This window comes from Crocodylus siamensis, chromosome 1 (assembly GCF_052110815.1).
Source record: "Crocodylus siamensis isolate JL-2025a chromosome 1, ASM5211081v1, whole genome shotgun sequence".
Classification (NCBI taxonomy): domain Eukaryota; kingdom Metazoa; phylum Chordata; order Crocodylia; family Crocodylidae; genus Crocodylus; species Crocodylus siamensis.
Genome location: NC_143395.1, coordinates 130,743,088 through 130,767,200, shown reverse-complemented (window position 1 = coordinate 130,767,200; position 24,113 = coordinate 130,743,088). Strand labels below are relative to the sequence as shown.

General features: G+C 43.9%; 1 protein-coding gene across 1 annotated transcript in view; it reads left to right on the top strand.

Moving 5' to 3' along the window:
* PDE10A (phosphodiesterase 10A) overlaps positions 1–24,113 on the top strand; it is a 606,111-nt gene that overhangs the window by 576,114 nt on the left and 5,884 nt on the right. Inside the window, exons 22-24 of the mRNA XM_090042732.1 lie at positions 5,332–5,443; positions 11,990–12,070; positions 16,626–16,714. Of these exons, the coding sequence (XP_089898858.1) occupies positions 5,332–5,443; positions 11,990–12,070; positions 16,626–16,714 (282 nt within the window). The remainder of the gene's footprint in view (positions 1–5,331; positions 5,444–11,989; positions 12,071–16,625; positions 16,715–24,113) is intronic.

Sequence of the window (24,113 nt, the reverse complement as noted above, 5' to 3'; positions counted from 1 at the left end):
TAGGCCATATTCAATTTGGATTCAGCCCAAATTGGGGACAGTGATTCAATTACCGTCCCAATTTGATTGAGCTGAATCTGAAGATTCAGTGCTTTCATAGATTTCATAGACATTAGGGCTGGAAGGGACCTCGGGAGATCATCGAGTCCGGCCCCCTGCCCGAAGGTCAGGAAGTCAGCTGGGGTCATAGGATCCCAGCAAGATAAGCATCCAATTTACCCTTGAAGGTGTTCAATGTAGGTGCTTGAACCACCTCCGCTGGCAGACTGTTCCAGACCTTGGGGGTTCAGACAGTAAAGAAATTCTTCCTTATGTCCAGCCTGAAACCGTCTTGCAGGAGTTTCGGACCGTTCGACCTCGTCATCCCTTGGGGCGCTCTGGTGAACAGACATTCACCCAGATCCTGGTGGTCACCCCTGATAAACTTATAGGTGGCCATCAGATCACCCCTGAGCCTGCGCTTTTCCAGGCTAAAGAGTCCCATGGCTCTCAGCCTGTCATCGTAAGATCTGTTTTCCTGACCTCTGATCATGCGCGTGGCTCTCCTCTGGACTCTCTCAAGCTTCTCCACATCCTTTTTGAATTGTGGAGCCCAAAACTGGACGCAGTACTCCAGCTGCGGCCTCACCAAGGCCGAGTACAAGGGGAGAATGACGAGGGATTTGCTCGAGAAGCATCTATGGATGCACACCAGCATTTTGGTCGCTTTACTAGCCGCAGCATCGCATTGGAGGCTCATGTTCATCTTGTGGTCAATGATGACCCCCAAGTCTCTTTCTTCTGTAGTGCTAACCAACGTAGCACTGCTGAGCCTATAAGGGTGCTGCGGGTTTTTCCTCCCAAGGTGGAGAACCTTGCATTTTTTGGTGTTAAACACCATGAGGTTCTCGTCTGCCCATTTGCTGAGCTTGTCCAGGTCAGCCTGGATCACCCGCCTATCTTCTGGCGTGGATGCTTTGCCCCAAAGTTTGGTGTCATCTGCAAACTTGGCCAGTCCACTCCTGACTCCAATGTCCACATCGTTAATGAAGATGTTGAACAGTATGGGTCCCAGGACAGAGCCTTGAGGGACCCCACTGGTCACAGGGCACCATGATGAGTGACTGCCATCAATCACAACCCTCTGGGTCCGACCACGAAGCCAATTTCCCAGCCAGCGGATCGTGGTGGAGCCAAGGCCACAACTGGCCAGTTTGGCCAAGAGGTGATCATGGGATACCAGATCAAAAGCTTTTTTGAAGTCAAGATATATGACATCAATCTCTTCTCCCTTGTCCAGGTGATAGGCCACCTAGTCATAGAAGGAAATGAGATTGGTCAAACAAGACCTACCCGCAACAAACCCGTGCTGGCTATCCCTTATGATGTTAGCCTGGGCCAGTCCCTCAAGGATGGCCTCCTTAATAAACTTTTCTAAGATCTTCCCCAGGATAGAAGTCAGGCTAATGAGCCTGTAGTTAGCCGGATCCACTCTCCTCCCTTTCTTGAAGATCAGCACCACATTGGCCTTCTTCCAGTCTTCGGGCACTACACCAGAGCGCCAGGAGTTTTCAAAGATCCGTGCCAGGGGCTGGGCTATGACGCTCGCCAGCTCCTTGAGTACCCTGGGGTGCAGATTGTCAGGGCCTGCTGACTTGAAGGTATCCAGCTTCTCAAGGTTTTCCTTCACGAGGTCAGCATTGATGGAGGGTAGGGGATTCCCCTCACCCAGATTTCCCTGTCCCATAGCAGGCATGGGCATCCCGTGTGACTGATGAAAGACTGATGCAAAGTACCTATTTAATAGGTTGGCTTTTTTCTGGGCGTCAGTTGTCAGTTGCCCCATCTGGTTTAGCAGGGGTCCAACATTGCCCTTGCTTTTCCTCCGGCTCCCCACATATCTGAAAAAGGACTTTTTGTTGTCCTTGATGCCTGAAGCTAGTTGGAGTTCAGTTGCAGCCTTGGCTTTCCTGGTTTGGTCCCTGCAGGACCGGACCAGCGCGGAGTAATCCTCCTTGGAGGTGAATCCCGTCCTTCATCCTTTGTAGGCTTTCCTTTTTAGCCACAGTAGGTCTGCTAGGTCTCTGGAGAGCTGGGGGGCTGCTGTGCCTTCTTGCTGCCTTTCCTCCATGTTGGAATAGATTTAGCTTGTGCACTGAGGATCGCTTCCTTGAGAAGCAACCACTCTTCTTGAACTCCCATCTCCCTGGGGTCATGGTCCCTGAGGGCCTGACCGACTAGCCTCTTGAGCTTGTCAGAGTCGGCTTTTCTGAAGTCAAGGACTTCTGTGTTGCTGACTGACTTGCCAGCTTTACGGCGGATGGTGAAGGTGATCAGCTCGTGGTCGCTGTCACCCAACTTCCCATCGATCACTAGGTCGCCGATTAGGTCGTCCCCCGTAGCCAGTACCAGGTCAAGCAGCGCTTTGTCTCTCGTTGGCCCATAGACTTCTTGAGTCAGGTAGAGGTCATCCACGCACGAGAGAAAGCTTTGCGCCCGCTCAGATTTAGCTGAGTGATCTTCCCAGGAGATGTCCGGGTAATTGAAGTCACCCATGACAACCAAGGTCCTGGAGCAAGCGGCCTCAGTCAGTTCCCGGGCAAACTCCTGGTCAAGCTCGGGACTTTGAGTGGGAGGTCTGTAGTAGACTCCCACCGTTGTGTCCCCTGTGCCGAATTCCCCACGAATTTTTACCCAGAGGGTCTCTAGCTATCCATGCTGGTCGCCAACATCAGCTTGCAGGGACATGTAGCTTTCCTTGACATAGAGAGCTACACCCCCGCCCCTTTTGTCAACACGATCCCTCCTGTATAGGGTATAGCCCTCTATACCCGTGGTCCAGTCATGGGTGGAGTCCCACCAGGTCTCCGTTATCCCAGTGACATCATATTTCTTTGCACTGAGCAGGAAGACGAGCTCGTCCTGCTTGTTGCCCAGGCTCCTGGCATTAGTGTACAGGCAGGCAAGTGTGCCCTTGGGGTCTCTTGCCTTGCCCACAGATTGTGCCAGGGCTGGGGCAGGGGTGGGCTCCCTTAAGTGCCCCCTTAAGTGCCTTGGTCCGCTGGCTTTGCAAGGGCCGTTCAGCGGGTCAGCAGGGGCAGTAGTCCCCCCATCCCCCAGCGGGCTTAGTTTAAAGCCCAGTGGAGCAGGTCAGCCAGCCTGGCTGAGAAGAGCCTCCTCCCCAGGGGAGAGAGGTGGAGGCCATCTCTTCCCAGCAGCTCGCTGCCTTTCTCGCCAAAGAGCGGGCTGTGGTCATGGAAGCCAAATCCTTTCCGATAACACCAGCGCCGCAGTCTTTGGTTCACCGCGTGGATCCTCCTCTCCCTCCTCAGCCCATAGCCCGAGACTGGGAGGATCGACGAAAACACCACCTGAGCTCCCAGACCCCTAAGCCCCACTCCCAACTCCCTGTAGCGCCTCATGACCTGGCTGGGGGTGCTCCGAGCCGTGTCATTGGTGCCCACATGAATAAGGAGCATGGGGTAGTGGTCTGTGGGCCGGAGGAGCTGCGGGATCCTCTCCGCAATGTCTCGGATGCGGGCCCCCGGGAAGCAGCAGACTTCCCGGGCTAAGGGGTCGGGGTGGCAGATTGCCCCCTCAGTGCCCCGCAGGATGGAGTCTCCCACAACAAACACCTTTCGCTTTGAGTTGGGGAGAGCGGGGCCAGTAGCTGCGGTCGAGCCTGGGTTGCCTGGGTTCAGAGAATCAGTGATTTGGCCATAGAGACAGCTTTAAATGTTTTTTTTTTCTACATACCCTGAGGTACCAGGCATGGCTCATGAATGCTGTGATGCTGGGACGGATGGAGCATCCCACAGGAGTGCAGCGGGGTGCCTCTGCATGCTTGGCAGCGAACCCGGAAGTAGACCAGAAATACTTCTTGTCTGCTGCTGAGTGTGCTAGGGGCCCTCCCACACCCCCGGCCTGGCAATCGGCTGTGGGGGGACCCCAAGTGCTTCCCCAGACCTAGGAGTCACCAGTCACCGAGCCAGGGGTATGCAGGGGGCGTGGGGCCTCTGGCACACTTCCCGGTGAACCTGGAAGTGGACCAGAGTTGCTTCTGGTCCACTTCCAGGTCTGCTGCCGAACACATTGGGGACCTCCTCATGCTCCTGTGGGATGCTCCATCCACCCTACCACCTCAACATTCACGAGTCGCCTGGTACCTTGAGGTATGTAGAAAAAACATTTGAAGCTGCGTCTATGTCCAAATCGTCAAATCTTTCCAAATCAATTTGGAGAGGTCTGATTCGATTTGGAGAGATTTAAAGGGTCTCCTGATTCAGTCTGGATGCGGAGATTTGGCCACCAAATTGGGCTGAATCTCTGCCAGATCGAATCAGCGACTGAAGCTTCACATAGCCCTGATCTTTTCATAATGCACTCCTAAATTTTCATACTATGATACAGTGTTATTGCTGTTTAATCCTTGAGGGCGGGAATTCTGGGAAGGAGAGGCTTTTAGCTAAATTCCAGTAACTAGAATTCTCTGAGCAGGTGTCTTCCATGGGTGTTACCTCCTTGCCTTCAATGTTTATTCTCCACAAGTACATTTGAAAATAAAAGAGGTTAGGTTGCTATCTCTGTCAGTCAGGCTCAGTCAGTGCCTATTTGCAGGGTCAAAAAGTCGTATAGCTTTCATTTGAGCTGTCAGAGAACTGGATAAAAAATATTTTCCACTATCACAATTTTATATGTTGAGTTGGGAATATAAAAGTAATAGAAATGCTTACCCAACAAATGCAAGCCAGGTGGAAGAAACTGGAGACATGTACTAAAAAAAATCCTTCTTTTAATAAGACGCAATGCATTCACCTTGCACCAAATCAAAATATCTGCACTACCCTTTTTTGAATATTAATACCTTTGACTGATGGCTTGAGAGGCAAGAAGAAATGTTATGGATCTGGAGATTCAAATAGCAGACTATTGGGATAAATACATAAAAGAGGTAGTGAAACTGGAAAGGATTCTGGACTGGATCCTCAAATGATGTAAACAAGAGTAACTTCCAGATTGAAATACACAAAACATGCTTACGATATATTTTTTAATAAGCTACCAAACTGAATGACATTGTTCTTGAAGTGTGTTTTTCATATTCATACTCACCAGAGTCAGTTGCAGCTGTGGTGGTAGACAGTGTTTCCTAGTAGTGCCTACAAGAGCAGTCATGTCCCCTGCTCTTCCCTCTTCAGATCCCTTATACCTACAGCTTATGGATGATTCCGCTAGCTCGGCTTAGTCATTATTTTAGATGGTAATCTTATGAGTAGATTAGTGCATACAACTTTAATATAATGTTTTTCTCTGTTAGTTTTCATCTAAATGACATTTCTTCTTGTATTCTAGAGATCGTGTGATTGGTCTAATGATGACAGCTTGTGATCTGTGTTCTGTAACAAAATTATGGCCAGTTACCAGAGTGACAGCCAATGACATATATGCAGAGTTCTGGGCTGAGGTACGTTATGTTTCTCTCACTTCTTAAAATAAAAAACATGAAAAATATCCAGATAGATGGGGAAAAAACCCCATAACAATAGAGCAGTATTCAAGAGATTTCTTACCACGTGTGACTTGAAATCTGTTCAACACCAACATCCTATATCCTAAAGGATAGCTAGCACCAACACCAACATCCTAAAGGATAGCTAGCATGTGTTTGTTGTGGGTAGGTCTTGCTCAACCAGTCTCATTTCCTTCTATGACCAGGTGACCTATCACCTGGACAAGGGAGAAGAGATTGATGTCATATATCTTGACTTCAGAAAAGCCTTCGATCTGGTATCCCATGATCACCTCTTGGCAAAACTGGCTAATTGTGGCCTTGTGTCCACCACGATCTGCTGGCTGGGAAACTGGCTCCGTGGTCAAACCCAGAGGGTAGTAATTGATGGAAGTTACTCATCATGGTCCATCCTTGGACCCATATTGTTCAACATCTTCATTAATGATGTAGACATTGGAGTCAGAAGCGGACTGGCCAAGTTCGCTGATGACACCAAACTTAGGGACCAAGCATCCACACCAGAAGACAGGTGGGTGATCCAGGCTGACCTGGACAGACTCAGCAAATGGGCGGACGAGAACCTGATGGTGCTTAACACCAAAAAATGCAAGGTTCTCCACCTTGGGAAGAAAAACCTGCAGCATCCTTATAGGCTTGGCAGTGCTACACTGGCTAGCACCACGGAAGCAAGAGACTTGGGGGTCATCGTTAACCAGAAGATGAACATGAGCCTGCAGTGTGATGCTGTGGCTAGTAAAGCTACCAAAATGCTGGCTTGCATCCATAGATGCTTCTCAAGCAAATCCCGGGACGTCATTCTCCCCTTGGTGAGGCCACAGCTGGAGTATTGCATCCAGTTTTGGGCTCCACAGTTCAAAAAGGGTGTGGAGAAGCTTGAGAGAGTCCAGAGAAGAGCCATGCTCATGATCAGAGGTCAGGAAAACAGACCTTAGGACAACAGGCTGAGAGCCATGGTGCTCTTAAGCCTGGAAAAGTGCAGGCTCAGGGGTGATCTGATGGCCACCTACAAGCTTGTCAGGGGTGACCACCAGTATCTGGGGGAACGTTTGTTCACCAGAGCACCCCAAGGGATGACGAGGTCGAACGGTCACGAACTCCTGCAAGACCGTTTCAGGCTGGACATAAGGAAGAATTTCTTTACTGTCCGAGCCCCCAAGGTCTGGAACAGCCTGCCAGCAGAGGTGGTTCAAGCACCTACATTGAACACCTTCAAGAGCAAATTGGATGCTTATTGCTGGGATCCTATGACCCCAGCTGACTTGCTGCCCTTTGGGTGGGGGGCTGGACTCAATGATCTTCTGAGGTCCCTTCCAGCCCTAATGTCTATGAAATCTATGAAACTATGGACTGAACACTTACAAGTATAGCTGTCCTGCAGCTCTCCAGTTTCAGAAGATTGTTGTATTTTCTGAACTGGTGTAGTATATGCAGTCTGTAGGGACTGGTTGTTTTCTAGTGTGTGTCAAGTGTAAGTCTGTTGACCTCAGTGGAATTACAGCTGATTTTATACACAAGTTGAGATTCAGACCCACAAAATACTGCAGCATTTTGTCTTAAGGATTTTTTGTTTGTTTCCTGAATTGTTGGTCATAGGATTCAGATTGGGCATGATTTGTTTGGGGTTTGGTTTTGGTTTTGTTTTATTTTCAGAATTAATTGTGGTTTACGTTTCTGAGCAATTGTATTATTTTTAACAACCACAAACTTTGTTAAATTGATAAAGTTACTAAAATTTAGTAATCTAACACAGCAGTCACTATTTAAAAAGTCAGCTCTATAAAATGAGTTTTTAGCAGACCGTATTTTGGAGTTCCATGTTTATTGTGTCTCAGTAATTACTTGTCTAATTTGTTTTGTTTACAAGTGAAGAGCATTTTTTCCCAATTACCATCTATAGACACTTAGTTTAGGGAAGACTATGAGGGTTCTTTTATTCTTACCAGTAATAAGCTGGAATTAAGGATAGAATTTGTCTGCAAGGTATTTTCAATAGGTGAGGATGTGCTAGAAGGACAGTCTTTATGTGACTGTCTAATTCCAGAATGGGTTTGTTGTAGCGGCCATTTAGGGTGGAAGTGGGGGTGCATCATTTTACTTATAAATGGAGTATATTTTCATTGCAAATAATTGGCAAATAACCATAGAATACTGCAGTTATATTTTTACTGGACCCCTTTTCAGGCTAAGTGCAGACATTAGTAGAGGTCGAAGGAGGTTAGATAGTATTAAAAATGGCCATCCAATCTAAGTTAGTTCGCCTGAGTGTGGACATTTCACTTAGACCTGGTCTAAGTGATTGGAAATCAGTCTAAACCCATAACAGTACAGAAATTCCATGCAAATAGACTAGTCTAAAAATGGCAAAACCTGGTCGAAGATGGACCTGGCTTGATGTACACTCAAACTTAATCTTTCTAGGTTAGACTGGTTCACTGAACTTCAGTACAGTTACCTGTGCCACCCAGGGCTGGGAAAGCCCAGCCGTTGACCTCAGTTCCAGGGCTGGACTTTTCCTACCCACCCCTCCCACCCAGCACTTGGCCATTTTTAGCCCCATAGACCCTCGCCCATCCCCCTCCACCACAGAGCCGACCAGCCCCACCTTGAATCTCCATCCTGCAAGCTGCTCCAGGTGCTATTTTATCAGTGTTTGCCACTGCTGGGAGCCAAAGAAGTAAGTCCTGGGTGGGGGCAGGGAGAGGGGAGGAGGGATGGGGATGTAGGTTTACTGGGGGGAGACGGGGCTAAAAATAGCCCTTAGTCTCCCCCAGCCCCACTACAGACTCTGCAAACCCTGCTGATCCTGCCAAAGCCTCCGGAACCCTAGCAACCCCCTGCGGATCGCACCTGCTCTCCCCAATTCCTCCTGTGCATCATGCCCCCTCCTCCATCTCCTTGGTTTGCACCTGGACCCCATTTCCCTAATCTCCTTTGGATCCTGCTTACCCCTCATCCCCATCCACCCATGGACCCCTGATTGCACCTCCAACTCCCCCCACTCCTCCCCATCTTGACTTACCTTACATCAGGTGGCCATTTTGAAGGCAATTTAACCTCCCTCTAACCCCTCCCCCCTTTCCCCTCCGCTATCCCCTCACATGTCTGTACATAGCCTCAGAAGAAAATAATCTGACAGGATGTCAGAGTCTGGAGATGTATTTTTTCCAGTGACTGATTTTGTCCTCAGAAAAACTGTGGTGCTTGCTTTGCCCAGTGGAAGCAGCAAGCTGGTCCAGCACATCATGCAGAACGAGCATCACGGCCTTAGAGTGCACAGCAGTTGCGGTGGCTTCTACTGCCACCCAAACTGACTCGCTGCTCTTGCTGGGCAGAATGAGTGCCATAGCCCTGGAGTGCCTGGCAGCCTTGGTACCTCCCATGTGGTCCTCCCTGACAGCCAGCAACCCCTGCTAGCCACAGGAGCCCCAGCCCCTGTGCACGTTGAGTCCTGGCATCACCTGGGGATGCTTAAACCTGAACCAGCTTTTATTCCTCAGACTGAAAATGGCTCAGATTTAGGGGGCTCCTAATCCTGCCCCTAGATCCTATTCTTGCCCCTGCTTACCAAGCCTCTAGTGGCAAATCACAGGTATGTAGATGAAGGACAGTCAGAGATGGTTTTTTGCCTTAAGGTGTGATTGTTGCACTAAGCCGAACAACACTAAGCTGATTTACATTTGTGTGGCTTACAATGTAAGGTGTAACAAGGCCCTTGGGCTGTGTATATACATGTTCAGAGGTGGAGGGGGGGCATTTTAATTAAAGTGGTTCCCAGGCAGCTGCTCTAATTAAAACAGCTCACTATCATGTGTATTAAGCCACATTTCAAAATTGTCATGGGGGTGTTTTAACTAAAGCTCATTCAAAGAAGTTTAGTTAAAGTGCCCCCAGAGCCATTTTGAAATGGGGCTGGGGGGGTGTTAATACACGCAATGGTGAGGCAACTCATTCCTGGTTTAATTAGACCACAAATGCATATGTCTATAGGCAGCCCTAGATCTTATCATACTAGATTTGACCCTTCGTTTTCTGCCTCTGGTTCAACTAAGTGAGGAATTTCCTGAGTTCAGGCTCTTAGAGGACATTATCTTGCCAGCCCCTACGGCAAAACATCGGTGCTCATAATTCTCTGACTTCATTTCCTTTCTGAACATAATTAATGCTTGTGGACAAAGAGATTGATACATGAAAGATCAGCTGATTAGGTGAAACACAGAGCTATGCAGAGTGTTTTGTGCCACCCTTTTGCCTTCAGTTATTCAATCTCATTAATACATTTTATGATACAGGTGGCCTCTCTGTATTGTCCCTTAGGACTTGGAGCCAGCTACTTCTTTATCAAAGATAAAGGGTTTCTAGACCCTTTCAAAGTTTGTATCAGCTGTGCTGACTAAGTACACTGGGATTACAAGCTCTGCTGCCCCCCTAAATCAAATCACACATGCCCAAAGTCCAAGATAAGTAAAATTCAGTCATGCACCCCAGATAGGTTTTTTGAATATAAAAACATTATAGTTTAAAGTCTGTCATCTTTTGGCTGTATCACAAGGTCATTGCCAAGGAAGAAGCCAATATTCAAAATTGCACTCTGCACTCACTTTTATTTGTGGAGTATCTTACTATACGCTGCTTCAGAATTGTGTTTATGTATAAGCTATTTAAGCTTATGTAAGCTTATAAACATAGAATATTTAAAGCGAGCTTTTTCATTTTTCTGTCCCCCAGAGATCTGAAGTCTCCAGGAGGTAGCCTGTGTTATGCTGGGGGTCTCTGACAAGGGAGGATTGCACACATCTGCAATAAAAGACAGCAGAGTCCATCAGACATTGGGTAGTGGTTGCAGTAGCAGCACAGCTGCACCTGCTCTTCCAGTTATTTTCTTTTTTTGAGACTAGGAGCCAGGCAACGACAGGTTGTATTAACACTTATGCTGAGATTGCTTCCCCGGTGTATCTTACTCAGGTGTGCAGTGTAAGGTCACCCCTGCTGTTTCCGGATGTCCACTGTGGCTGTACATGTTTCTTTTACCCTGAAATTAAATTTTTCTGCAATGTCCTATACATGCTGTAATGTCATAAGGCCATTGAGCATCTTGAAATCAGTCCAGAAAATGGCTCCATGCATATTAAGTAGTGGTTATGCCAGAAGATGTTGCAACTGTGCTCAATCAACAGTATGCATGGGCTTTTCCTCAGTCCTGGGTAGAATTTAGGGTGATGTTTTTGGCTTAGAAATAGTGAGTTTTGCCTACGACAAGTACTGCCCTTTTCCCCATATGATACTGAAAAAGTTCTGATGGTCATAAGAACATTGGCTAACACTTCTTGTATTGAAAGAGGAGGAAGTGGCTTAGCAGGCAGTGTCTATGTGGATACCTATACCTTGAAAGTTACTACTCCCCTTTAATCACAAAGAAACTGGGTTCCTTGGCACTTAGGGCATGTAGCAAAACTAATATATTTGTCTTAGTTTTTTACTGAACTGGTGGATTAAGGGGGGCTATGGGGTGGTTTGGTAAGATGGATAATTATATTATGAGGCATTACATAGGTAAAAGATTTTGAGAGAGATATAAATGATTGTAGGAAGAACTGGAAATCATTTATCAGTGCCTTGTCCTTTATATTTATACAAGGACTTTAATCATGGATAGCCTAATCAAAAACAAATAAAAGTATATCACAACTCCAGTGTACACTTAATTTCCCGCAGTGGCTGGTTGCATTATTGTTTGAGTATTTCATGTTGTAAAAAGACCCCTTGTTACAGTTTCCTGAGATTCTGTCTTATGTTATTATGTGGCATGCTTAATTCTAGATATCTAAGTTAAAACAGGACTGTCCAACTTCCAAGCAGCTGGAGGCCACACACTTGACAGGTGGCAGCACTGGGGACTGCCTGCCCTGCAGACCACATCAGGGCAAGCCAACCCCTCAACCCTGCCCCCCCCCCCGGAGACACACCCCACAGATGCACCTTCCCACTGCCGCACTGTACCTGTGATCCTCTCCCAGTGCACAACATGGCAGCAGACCTCCTCTTGCCCCCGCCCTACCGCGTGCCTGTGACCCATTCCCTCACCCTGCTGCCCTGTGCACCTGCGACCACTGTCGTTCCCCCCCGCCGCACCTTGGACCCCAGGCTCACCCTCACCTCCCCATGCTGCTGTACTGCTCAGCACTCTGGAGTGGGGGCAGGGAGCAGTAGCTAGAGGAGCGGGGAGGAGCCCAGAGACTCCTGTTGTTGCAGCCAGAGTGATGGGAGAGCAGTGACCAGGCAGGAGCTTGGTGGGAGAGGGTCGTAATTTAACTCCTTGCAGGCCATGGACTGCCAGTTGGACAGACCTGGGTTGGGTTAAAATACAGTATAAATCAGAAGCACGTTTTGATTTCAGGCATGACATTTTTTCTGGGACATCTTCAGGTATTCAGGGAATGTTTGACCCTGTTCTCTCCATTCTTCTTACTTTCTTTTCAGGGTGATGAAATGAAGAAGATAGGTATTCAGCCTATACCCATGATGGACAGAGACAAGAAGGATGAAGTCCCTCAGGGCCAAGTATGAATTACCTGCTTGAAATGAAATGTTTCTTAATGTTTTGCAGAATGTACATATTTAATATTTTGGTAGAAGTTATGATATGTAATTTTTTAGTGAGATGTGATATTTTTATGACTGTTAGGACTTTTGTCATGCTGACAATCACACTTTGCATGAAAAGTATAACACTTTCCTCCTCACAGACATGACTGGAAGGACAAAAGTACACTATTTCGTGATTTCACATCTTTTATGTCACTGTTTTACTACTTGTAGTTAGGGCTGAATTTGTGAATGACTTAGAAGAAGAATACCTTGTTGGTGAAATCACAAACCTGATTTGTACAAGAAATGTAGAGATCATCTTCTGATTAAATTTTGCTAGTGTAGTGCCTCTAGGTATTCTTGTATTCAGAATACTGTTATTTGGGATTTTTCTATCATTTTTTTTATAGTCTTCCTCCTATTGATAATGCCCTAGAGTACTACAAAGTCTGCGAAGTTGCAACTTCTGAAAAATTGTAGTTTCTTGATTAGGTAATTGTTGCTTTGTATATTCTTATTTGAATAGGGAACATAAGCATTCTTTTCTTCCATACACCTACTTTATTTTATAAGCAAATAATGAAGAAATGTTTAAAGAAAAATACCTCAAATTCTGGAAGTTGGAAGACCTATTTGTAATAGGAATGAATTGTTGAAAAGATAAATATCACTGACTTTTTTTTAAAGAAAAATATGAAATGAATGGATGGAGAGAGAGTGATAAATTTAATGTATCTGGAAAATTATCAAGCATTTAATATCTGATGAAACTTTAACTCATGAATTATTTCATATGTAGTTTGCAGTCTGCCTTAAATATTTTTCCTTTAAGAAAGGAACAGAATAACAGCAATGGATTGAATTAGGGATAGGTGTCTAGTAGGTCAATAGGATATCTTAAATTGGAACTTTATAGTTTATCTTAGAACCCAGTTTGTAGTTTCTTGTATGTGCTAGGTGCTTCAGAGTTGAAGATGCATCTCAGTTTATTTCAGTAGGAGGGAAGGAACAGTACATTTAATCAAGTAAAAGACTAAGAATCAGGATACCTGGGCTCAGATCCTGATTTTAACTATTGACTCACTCTAAGACCTTTAACAAAATGCTCAACATTTCTGACACTCTCTGTAAAATGAGGTAAATTCTATAAATTCTATTAATTCTAGTCTATATCTGGACTTCCAAAAAAGCCTTTGGCAAGGTCCCCCATCAGAGGCTCTTAATGACATTAGGTAGTTATAGAAGGTCTACTCAAGGATTTGAAATTGGCTTAAGGATAGAAAACAAAGAGTAAGCATGAATGGTCAGTTTTGGGGATGGAAAAAGTAAACAGCAGGGCACCCCATGGATCTGTGATTTTAAATGATATGAAATGTTAGGCTGATGCATCTATGTTAGAATTTTAAATAACTATAGATACTGGATTTGGAAATTCAAAACCTGGGTTACTGAATGAACTGTCCAGGATATAGGTATAGGAGTAGATTTCAAAGGTTCTGTAATACGCACCTGTAAAAAAGCTTATGTCCCACTGTATCCTGAGCTAGCACAATTATCTGACTTGCTCATTAAACTTGGCTTTACACATACAAATATGAACAGCTAAAAAACAATCAAGGACCCAGCTATTTGCATATCAAAACTAGCCAGCTACCTGATGCATTTTATATTTGTGTACATATCCCATGCATACACCCATACACCCACACATATTTGAGGTACTTGCTCATTTTAGTGGCCCTTTGAAAATTTTGATTTTAAGCATGTAAATATCACCTGGCATTATATTTACTGTAAAAGAGTATAGTATTTGAGGCAAAGTGGAAAATATAACATAATATGAAAAATGTTGCAAGAAGATTTTGTAATAGATTAATAATTTAGAAGACAACTGTAGATAGGGATTTCAATTTCCTATTAACGTATGTATCACCCTTCTCCTAATTTCATGACTGACAAAGAAACAGCAATGACTTTATAAAATTCTTACATTTATTACAAGGCTGTTAACCAAAGAGAAACCTGGAGCAATTTTCCTGTATTTGTTTTTTTTTTTAATTTTTCCTCATATTATGGTTGGTTTAGACATCTTGAGAGGTACACCATAGTAAAGTATATCTACTCTACCTACATTTGTATAGAGTTTTTGATGGGGTGAAAGAGCGTTCACCCCAGTATATTTCCATTTAAAACGTAATGTTATTTTCTCTACAAATTCAGCTATAATTATTGCCAGTCTCTTTCTGCCATGCTCTCTCTGTGTTCTGCCCATTACCATTTGTATTTCTAGTAGAAAAGTAGGTAAGAAAATTACAGAAAAGAGACTCTCAAAATATCTATTTTTAGTTGCGTTATTTCTCATGTATTACAGCAGTGTTCTGGCAAAGTGGTAAGATTTTACAGTGTTACAGTTCTATAAAAGTAGCCTTAGCTAATAATTTGGCATAATTCTGTAAAAGCCAATGACAGTTAATGTCAGTGCTTTTAAGGTAAAACAAAAGGAACTTGGGAGCCTATATTGGTATAAAGATCTAAAATGTGGCTTTAAAACCTTAATCAACCAATAATGACATTTAGAAGTATCCTTTTGGGGACAGAAGAATTTGGAAATATTTTTTCTGTTTTAGTTCCCTTAGTGTAACAGTAATGTGCTATACCTCTCCCTTCCTCTCATTCAGATACTTTGCCCAGTCTGCATCCCTTGCAGAAACTACTCATTGCAGTTCACTGACCAGTGACAGTCTCTGCTCTGAGAGCTGGAACCCTTTGCTTTTTTTTCTGCCTTCCCTTGAGCATTGAATCCATGGTCACTGCAACAGAAGCCCTATACTTGGGTTCTGCTTCTTGGTCCATTGGCCAGCAAATAGCTAAGCACATTCCTCTAGCAAGAACAGTCCACATGCTCCAGAGTATTGGAACATTTCTCAGAAATCTAATTTTCAGTTACATGTGTAGTCTTATTCAGCTACAACTGAAACAAATTGATTTGCTTTTAAAAACAATTACTCTGGGCAAGTTAAAAAAACAGGTTCAGTGCTAATTATGGCTTTACCATGATACTCATTCATGTCTGAAAAAGTGCAAAGAAACATTTGCTAAAGCACCTAAGTGTTTTAGGAGTTTTAGCTGTTTTCCAAAATGCCTTTGGAAAAGTGTCATTTCAAAAGTACCTTTTGTCTGTGTTGTACTTGTGTTGCATTTAAACTAACTAGCTTAGATTCCACTTGTTGTTTAGTGACAACAACATGGGATGCCTGCTCCAACATGGCATTAGAAAATGTTGAAGCAGAGTTGATTAATTGGACCAGTCAAGCAATTAATTAATCTAATTAGAACGCTCCAGCAGCCTCACCATCATGTGTATTCAGCATCCCTCCATTTTTAAATGGCAGCATTAAAGCTCATCAAGCCAGCTTCAGTTAAAGTGCCCCACCACCATTTTGAAGTGTACAATGATGAATACACGAGACACTGTGGGCATTTTAATTAGAGCCGCTCCTGAGGGTCACTCTAATCAAAACACATCCCCTTCCACCCGAGAGCACAGGCCCATAGTGTTTAATTTACCTACTTGTTAGGTTGATTTTGCAGCTGGTGCTAAGCTTCATGCCACTGTAGCTAAACAACTAGCAGTACCAGCTCAGGTATGCCTTCATTACAGTGCTGTCGCTGCTGTGATATCAGCATAGACATGCAGCTCTCTGTGAGAGTCAATAGAAGAACATTTCTAAACACTCACATAATTTTTGGCACTTTGATTTGAGCTGTTAAGTCCCTATAATATGTTGCATGTCCATTGGTTTGTAAAACAGAATTAAGGAAGTTTTTTAATCCAGCTCCAGTCGACCTTAAAATAGGGACATATGTTTGGATGTATGCAATGTAAAGTGCCAGTTTGAGGAGCCCATGTCCAGGGCAAACAAAATAAAACTTAAAATGCATACAAAGTGCATTTGTTTTGGTCATAAATGAAGTCTCCCAAAGATTTTCCATGAATTGGCTTTTAATTAAATTTTGGCATAGTTTGTCCAGTCTGATACGTATTTTGCCGAAAATGAAAATGCTCTTATTTCCAGGGCTGAAAAGAAAGTATTTTAAATACTGTGGTTCCAGTGATATTGATCTGTACACTGTGCAGAGATATCTCTTTTAGAATTGCATTGAAATCAATTAAATCAAAATAGGGCTGAATTTGGCTCCTCCTCACTGCCTGTATTTGTGAAACTTCTGATTGTTGCTAACACTAAGTTCAGCTATGGCATTAGTAGCTACAGTAAGAGCCATAGTATAAATGAGCCATTGAAAAGGGAAGCATTCCAGAAATTCCTTGAAGACCCCTATGGACTTAATTATTACTACTGACTTTACACTGAGGGTACTTGAATACTACAGTGGTATACAGAAGTACAAATCCCCATGGTAAATACTAAGTAAATAAATGCAGTAGACAAATTAGGGGCATATTTTCTATTAATTTTCAGTGTCATAATTTGGCTTCATTCAACATTTTTCCTGCTGTTTTTCACAGATTGGGTTCTATAATGCGGTAGCCATCCCATGTTACACCACTCTCACACAGATCTTCCCTCCTACTGGGCCACTACTACGAGCCTGCAGGTGAGTTGCAGCATCTGTTTTTGCACAGCCTACATCTTGCCTGAGACACTGCGTACATACTGTGCATATGCCTGGAAATAAAGGCACCAAATTTCAGATATTGAATGCAGACAAACATAAATATTCTTCTCATGCAAATGTTTTCATCTCTCCAGAGTAACTGGTAGCTAGGGTAAGTTAACAAAGGTCCACAGAGGCAGCTCATTAAAATGTGTTTGAGGAGAAAAGTACCTAGAGGTAAACAGGTTCAGTGGTTACATGTCCCTAGTTAACGACTTTCGTCTAGCCCAGTGCAACTCGGATTCACTCTGGCTACTTCTGCTTTACTCCCATGGTGCTGGCTGGAAAACAAGAATTCTGCTTCTCAAAATATGTTGAAGTTTTGGCATTTGATTTTTGTTCTGCGATAGGAGAAAGCAAGACCTTTCAAAACCTTCTATTTAAAAGCAGGAAGAAAAAAGAATTACCCAAAAATAGTCAATAATATGGTAATAAGTGTACTCATTTGGAATGCAGAAGATACAGGTTCAACTCCGTTTCGAGTCGGGCAGAATTTGTTTCTGTGTCTTCTCCAGCAAAAACAAGTTCCTTCTTGGGCGTTCTGGGGTGGTTATGTTTTTTGTGCGTTTGCTTCCTCTTTCATTTTGACTAGAAAGTCCATCCTGGACTCAAGAAGACTTTCACACCAAAAGTTTCATTGAAACCAAGACAATTCCACACAAGATTTTGGATCCAGCAAATTGGTGCTCTCCACGAACAACAGAAAAACATTTTGTTAAAATATTCCAGCCAGACGTATTCACGACACTAAGGAATTAATGTAGTTTTTTCCCTACACTTCTACTGTCACCTCATCTTTCTTGTATTCTGCCTGTTAGGTCCCTGAATCTAGCTAAACAGAAGTTTCATCCTCTTGCATAGTAAACCAGCACATAAGCTGTCCTCATTTTCCAGGTCTTTGAACCACTAGGATTTTCTCTTCTGGTTACAAGGACTCTATAACATGACAAAAAGAAATCCACTTTATTCAGTTCTTTGTGAGATTACACATTTGCTACTACTGTGGACCTGGTTGTAATAGGGCTATCCCTGACACTCAACAGACTCACTTACTCACTAATGTGTTCTAGCATGCACTCGCTTGCTCACTTTCACTCCCTCTGGTGCGCTCTGCCTCCACAGAACTCTGGGTGCAGACAGAAGTGACAGTTTTTAACCTATCTGACAGCCAAAGTGGTCTATAGCCATGACCAAACACAAGTGCATGGCTGCAGATTGCTTCAAAAATGGCTGATCAGGTAAACATCTGAACCCTTGTTGCATGAAGAGGTCAGATGAAGACATTCCAAAACACCATCATCTGTAACTTGTGCTTGCATTGCCTCCTGGCGCCCGAGCTGGGTTCAGCATGTTTTCAGTGCCAACTGGGGAACCCCTAAAATGAGCTCCCTCTTCTCCCTTTTCCCCCTTCCCATTCTGAAAACAGAGACAGGCTGGGAGGAAGGAGGGACCATTGCTAGGGGAAACAGACTGCAGCCAGCAGCTAGAATCCCCTTCCCCTGGAACCAATAGGAACTTCTGTTTGATCCTGGGGGTTGTTAGATTCAGGCCACTTCCTGAAAAGCGTTCTCAGTTAAAGTGGGGAGCTACACTTCTGTCTGCACCTTCTTATTCTCAACCTTTCCAGGCTAATCTGTTCTCATTCTGTTTCTTCCTACCTGCTTCTGGAACTGGCAAGCATAATGAGGCATCTCTCCTTCTGTCTTATCTCCTCTAACTCCTAAGAAATTTGACCTCTCTTCATTCTCACCTTTTATGCATATCCATGTGAGATCATCAGCGACCCAGATATAATTCTGGGACTCAGTCCTATTTGTGCCTGTTCCAGATGGTCCTATCTCCTTAAACATAGTTTTCATTATTGTGCTAAGTTTCTCTCAGTGGGACCTTATGTCACAATCCCTTTGGGATTGGAGGCTTCAGACTCATTTCCTAATGCCAGAAACAAAAGGCCAGACCTTTTGGAGAATTGCTCAGCAGGTTTGTTTAAATAAAAGAAAAAATAAAGCATTGCGACTGGGCTGCCAGTTCAAATGGAGCTCAAGTCATGTGCCTCTGGAGCTGGCAGTCTGGCAACTTTATAGATTCAGTAAGACGATATACTTTCAGAATGTTATTACTAAAGTGAATGTCATTAAAAATCAGCCATCTCAAGTGGTTGTCATGCTATATCTGGAATACGGCAGTACTTAAAGCCATGTGCAAGATCACACATCCAAGAGAGAAAGCATGCAAGTTATATTACCCAAACGGAGGACTATACCCTGGAAAATAGTGATTCAGAAATTGATTTTGGGGTCTTGGCTAATAATTAGCTGAAAACAGACTTTTAATATAGTGCCATAGCCAAGAAAGTTGATGTGACCCTTGCAAGTAGAGGCAGAGAGAGGAATATCAAACATGAGTAGGGATGTGATGTTATTTTCCTATATGGTAGTTAAACCATTACTAAAATATGAATTCTACTTTCTAGAGTCCACATTTAATAAAGGATGCTACAAACTATAACTTCAGAAAAGAGCTAAAAGAATGGCTTGAGGTCTAGAAAACCTGCCATGTAATGAAAGACTAAAGAAACTTGGTAATTTAGTTATCCAAGAGTAGTAAGAGGTTAGTTGGTCATAGATTAGTCTTATAACTACCATATTTACCCAACCCAAGTTCACTTTGAATTTTAGACAACTGCCCCCCGCCCCCAATGATTAGATTATTTACATAGAATATTCTAAATTTATTCTAATTAATTTTCTTGCATAGAATCTAATTACTGGAGGGTCATCTCAAATTTGTTCCTTCCATCACTGCAGCAGGGAAAGCACTGAGTGGGGTGCAATTGGCAGGGGCTGGGTTTGGGGTGCAAGTGAAATAAGAAATACTACTTACTGGGTCAGACCATAGGTCCGTCTTGCCCCAGTATCTTGTCACACAGTGGCAGAGAGTGAATACTGAAAGAGAGAGCAAACAGGTATGACCAAGGTTTTCTCATGGCTCTTGTATTATGAGAGAGAGTAAATAATAAATCTGTATTTACTTTCTCTTCATCATTTAATATTTTGTAAATCCTTATCTTGCCCCCTCCCCCGCAAGCATCTCTCTTCTAAACTGAATATGCCTAGCCTCGTCCAGTCTCTCCTTACATGGAAGCCGTTCTGTACCACTGATCATCATCCTTGTTGCCCTTCAGTGAACTTCCTTTAGTTCTTGAGGTGTGGGACCCAAATTGGGCACAGTATTCAAAGTGTGAATGTACTATGTATTTATAAAGGGGCATAATGGTTCTTTCTGTTTTGTTTACAGATCTTTTCTTAATAATTCCTAACATTTGCTTTTTGTGATAGCATAACTCCTGCCCCTTGTTCCTCCTGTGCCTTGCTCGTTCCACTTGCACCCTGCCAGTGCGTGTACCCCTGAAGCTTGTCCTCCCCACCACATGATCCCCCTGACAGTGCATATCTCCCTCCACACTGCTGCTGCTTACCCTTTGCAGCTGCTGTGGCTCGGGGTCACAGAGCATGTGGTGGCTCCAGCCCTGGCCACAGCCAAGCAGCCATGGTGGTTCAGGCCCTGGCCCTACCAGGCAGCAGCAGCACTGGTAGTTCTGGCCAGGAAACAGTGGTGGCTGCAGCTTTGGCCCCAGTCCAGGGTAGTTAGCAACTGCAGCTCCAGCTTTGGGCTTTGGCCTGGGTTAGGGCCAGAACTGGAGCTGCACCCACTGCCCTGCTCCAAGCCGCTACTCGAATCCAGGCAAGGCTTTTCTGCAGTGTAGATCTACCCCTGCTTGTCTACTTATGGGGAATTAGTGGTGCCCTGCATCTCTGATGGTCAAGCATAGAACCTTGCAGAGTAAATGCAAACATCTTTTGAAGAATTTGTTTTCTCTGAACCAGTATGTATTGTGTGAATCAACAACAGTCAGGTGACTTTGTATTGACTATCTAGGTGTTGTCTGCCTCAGCAGTCATGCTTATTCTAAGATATACTAGTTTTATTTCTAAAAGCTACCTTGCCTTAATTACTAATTTGGGAATAGCCCTTGTTAACTACAATCAAAACTCAGTCATCCAAGCACTAGTTAAGTCACACTCTTTACTTCTAGGTCCCATACAGTCCCCACATTTAGACCATGGTTATACTAAATTTCTGAACTTTATAAGGAGCACATTTTAGGGTTTCCTCAAGATGGAACGGTCTCCTCACAAACTGCAGTCATCATTGGAAGGAACCACCAATTCTGTGATCCTGAGCTTAGGCACTGCATGAGTGAAGCTCCAGCAGCAGCAGAGCTCCTAAATTGTAACTGGGAAAGCTGAACAGTAAACTTTGAGCTCTGTGCTCAGAATAGGAGGACACTGATAAGAGATTTCATAGTTCAGTAACATGGTCCCCTCTGACTGTCAGAATTATGTGGCTTGCTCTGCAGGTCTTGAGCTTCCCCAGGGATCATCAGATAACTAGACCTGTGCCTCATTTGGCTCTAAAGTGGCAAATGACTTTCACATTACAATCTCATTTCCATTTGTTGCTGTTCCAGGTGCTAAATGAATTATTTTGATATCACTATTAAACTAATAATGTATATTAGTTTCTAGAATACAGCATTTAAGATGCTGTCTCCTTGAGTTCTTTGGAATGAAACACATGCTGCAAATTAATACCAACAGAAACATTAACAGAGGTGTCTCTTGCAAATCAAGGGAAGCAGTTTTTCTGTTCTCTTCAGCACAGGTGGGTCCTCACCTGGCATACTGTGTCCAGTTTTGGACCTTACACTTTAAGAAAGATGTGAACAGATTGGAAAGAGTCTAACGGGAAAAATAATTAGAGACCTGCGAAGTGTAACTTAAGAGGAAAGGCTGAAAGAACGAGAATTGTTTAGTCTGGAGAAGAGAAGATTGAGTGGGGATTCAGTGGCAGTCTTCAAGTACCTGATTAGTGATTACAAAGAGGTTGGAGATAGACTTTTTCTCTGTGACCATAAAGGACAGTTAGGGGAAGGAGCAATGGCCTCAAGCTGCAGCAGATGAAATTTGGGTTGGAACTTAGGAAGAATTTCCTGACTGTAAGGGTGGTCAAGCACTGGAACAGGCTTCCAAGAGAAGTTGTGGAATTTCCATCCCTGGAAATTTTGAACAGCTGTTTAGATAGATGCTTGACTCAGATGGTTTAGTCAAGGATGATCCTGCCTTGAGGAGGTGGCTGAATAGAATGATCCCATTTGGGTCCTTCCAGCCCTGCTTTCCTATAATCCTAAGAAATAGCAAGGACCTCATGTTAGTATCAAGTTTTTTACTTGGCGAGCCTGTAGATATTTATTCCAAACACCTACGAGCCAACACTTTGCTAGTGAGTGAACAAACAAATGAATTATACCTTCTGCACCTTTAACAATATGTAGTCAGTCCTGTCTCCAATGTAGAAGAAGGGTGCTGAACCTCCAGCCTTCAGGCCAGATATGGCCCACAGAGCCATCTCTGGACTGTGAGGCTTCCCATGGGTTGGAAATTTGGCAGCAGGGAAGTGGTGGCAATTAATACAGCCACCGCTCCCCTGCTGCCAAATTCCAAACCCTGAGTCGTGCGTAGTGGGTCAAGCCCCCTTCACCTCTCCCTTTCCCCCTCTGCAGAGCCACGCTGAGGCTGCCTTAAGCCCCCTTTCCTCCTACGGGGCTAGGTTGGGGCCAGGCTGGATGGGGTCATACTGTGACTACCCAGGTGTCAGATTGAGAACACAGAGTAGCTCCAGCCTACAGATTAACAGGGCACTGCCTATCTGGCCCGCTAGCCAAAAACGTTGAGTACCACTGTTCTAGAAGTCGTTCTTTTTCTAATGTTTTATTCCCCTTTTGCATTTTGATAACCTTTTGCCTATGATAAATTTAGTTTGTTACTGAGTTTAAAGAATTTTTTTTAATGTGTTCAGGTCAAAGACACAACTTACGTATTAGTGTGGAATCACTTCCACTAGTGAGTTCTGGACTGCATATCTGTTAGTCACACCAGAACAGTCACATCTGGGATAATATACCTATTTGAGGGATAAAAGGGGAGGCAGTGATTTGTCTAAATTCAAACAAAATTTTCTAACAGCTTTCTATCAGTTTGGCTTAAGCAAATGATGATTTGACCCCATTGGGAGGCTCCCTGAGATGTCTTCTTGTTTACAGATGGCTAGTGAATTGGGAGTAGTGGCTTCTGTCGTATTATTCCTACAACCCTCGGTATCTTTCCAGATTTGTACCACATGCCTCTTCTTCCACTGTTGTTTGGTTGTCTGGTACCTCCTATATTTGTCATATATGATAAACTGGGTCCACAGAAAACATGGTTTTCTGATCCTGAAAAGGACTGTGGAACATACCTTCATTTACCTGTGGCCAAGATAACACCCAAATTGTTTTATATCAGTTATATTCAATTATATCCAATTTTCTTGCCAACTTTCAGCTTCTCACCCCATCTGCCCATCACTTAATTTCTGCAGGACTAGAACTCTATGGGCAGAGAATGAGGCAGCATCATGGAGAGGCTTAAAGTGAGGGAGAAGGTAGAGAGCTACAGGAGAGCACAGCTTCCATCCTGGCACTCCTAGCAAGTGTGAAGCTCTGTTTTTTTATGAGTTCTAGGTGACTCAAGCCATCCTTGCTAGGCTTTATCTACTCCTCCCAAATGGTGTTACTACCTGTTCCCTGCACTCCCAACTTAAAACTAGGACATCTTGTTGATTTAGTTGCATTTTACCAAGTATTTCAGTGAAGCTTTGTCACATAAGCTGTGAGAGCCTTGCTACACCACTTAGATCTGATATCTCTCTCTCTCTCTCTCTCTCTCTCTCTCTCTCATACCATTTAATAACCAAATGGCAGATTTTAGCCATATATAAGCATCATGGGCCAAATCATCGACTATTGTAAATCAGCACTGCCCCATTTAAGCCACTGGAGCGATGCCAGTTTGCACCTGGTGGGAATCTGGCTCCATATTTTTTTCAGCTTCTGCTGTTTGACATTTTTATGACTTAAAAGAATAGGCCCGTATGATATGGTAATGGATACCCTGTGCTTCAAGGGGGGTGGGGATTACAGACATAAACATAACTGTTGTTTGAACAGTCGTCTTTTTGAAGGTGATGGATTTATACGAAAACATAGGTGTCTGAAAGGTAACATGCGCTATTCTGGCAGCAGAATTGTATTGTTACACTGCCCTAAAGCAGAAATTTTTATAAGGAACTGTAGCTTGTTGTGGTTTCCAAAGAAGCAAGCTCCATGGCAAAAAATTGAGGATTCTCTGGCAACTTCAGAAAAGGCCAAACTATGCTGTTGCATCGATCTATAGAGACC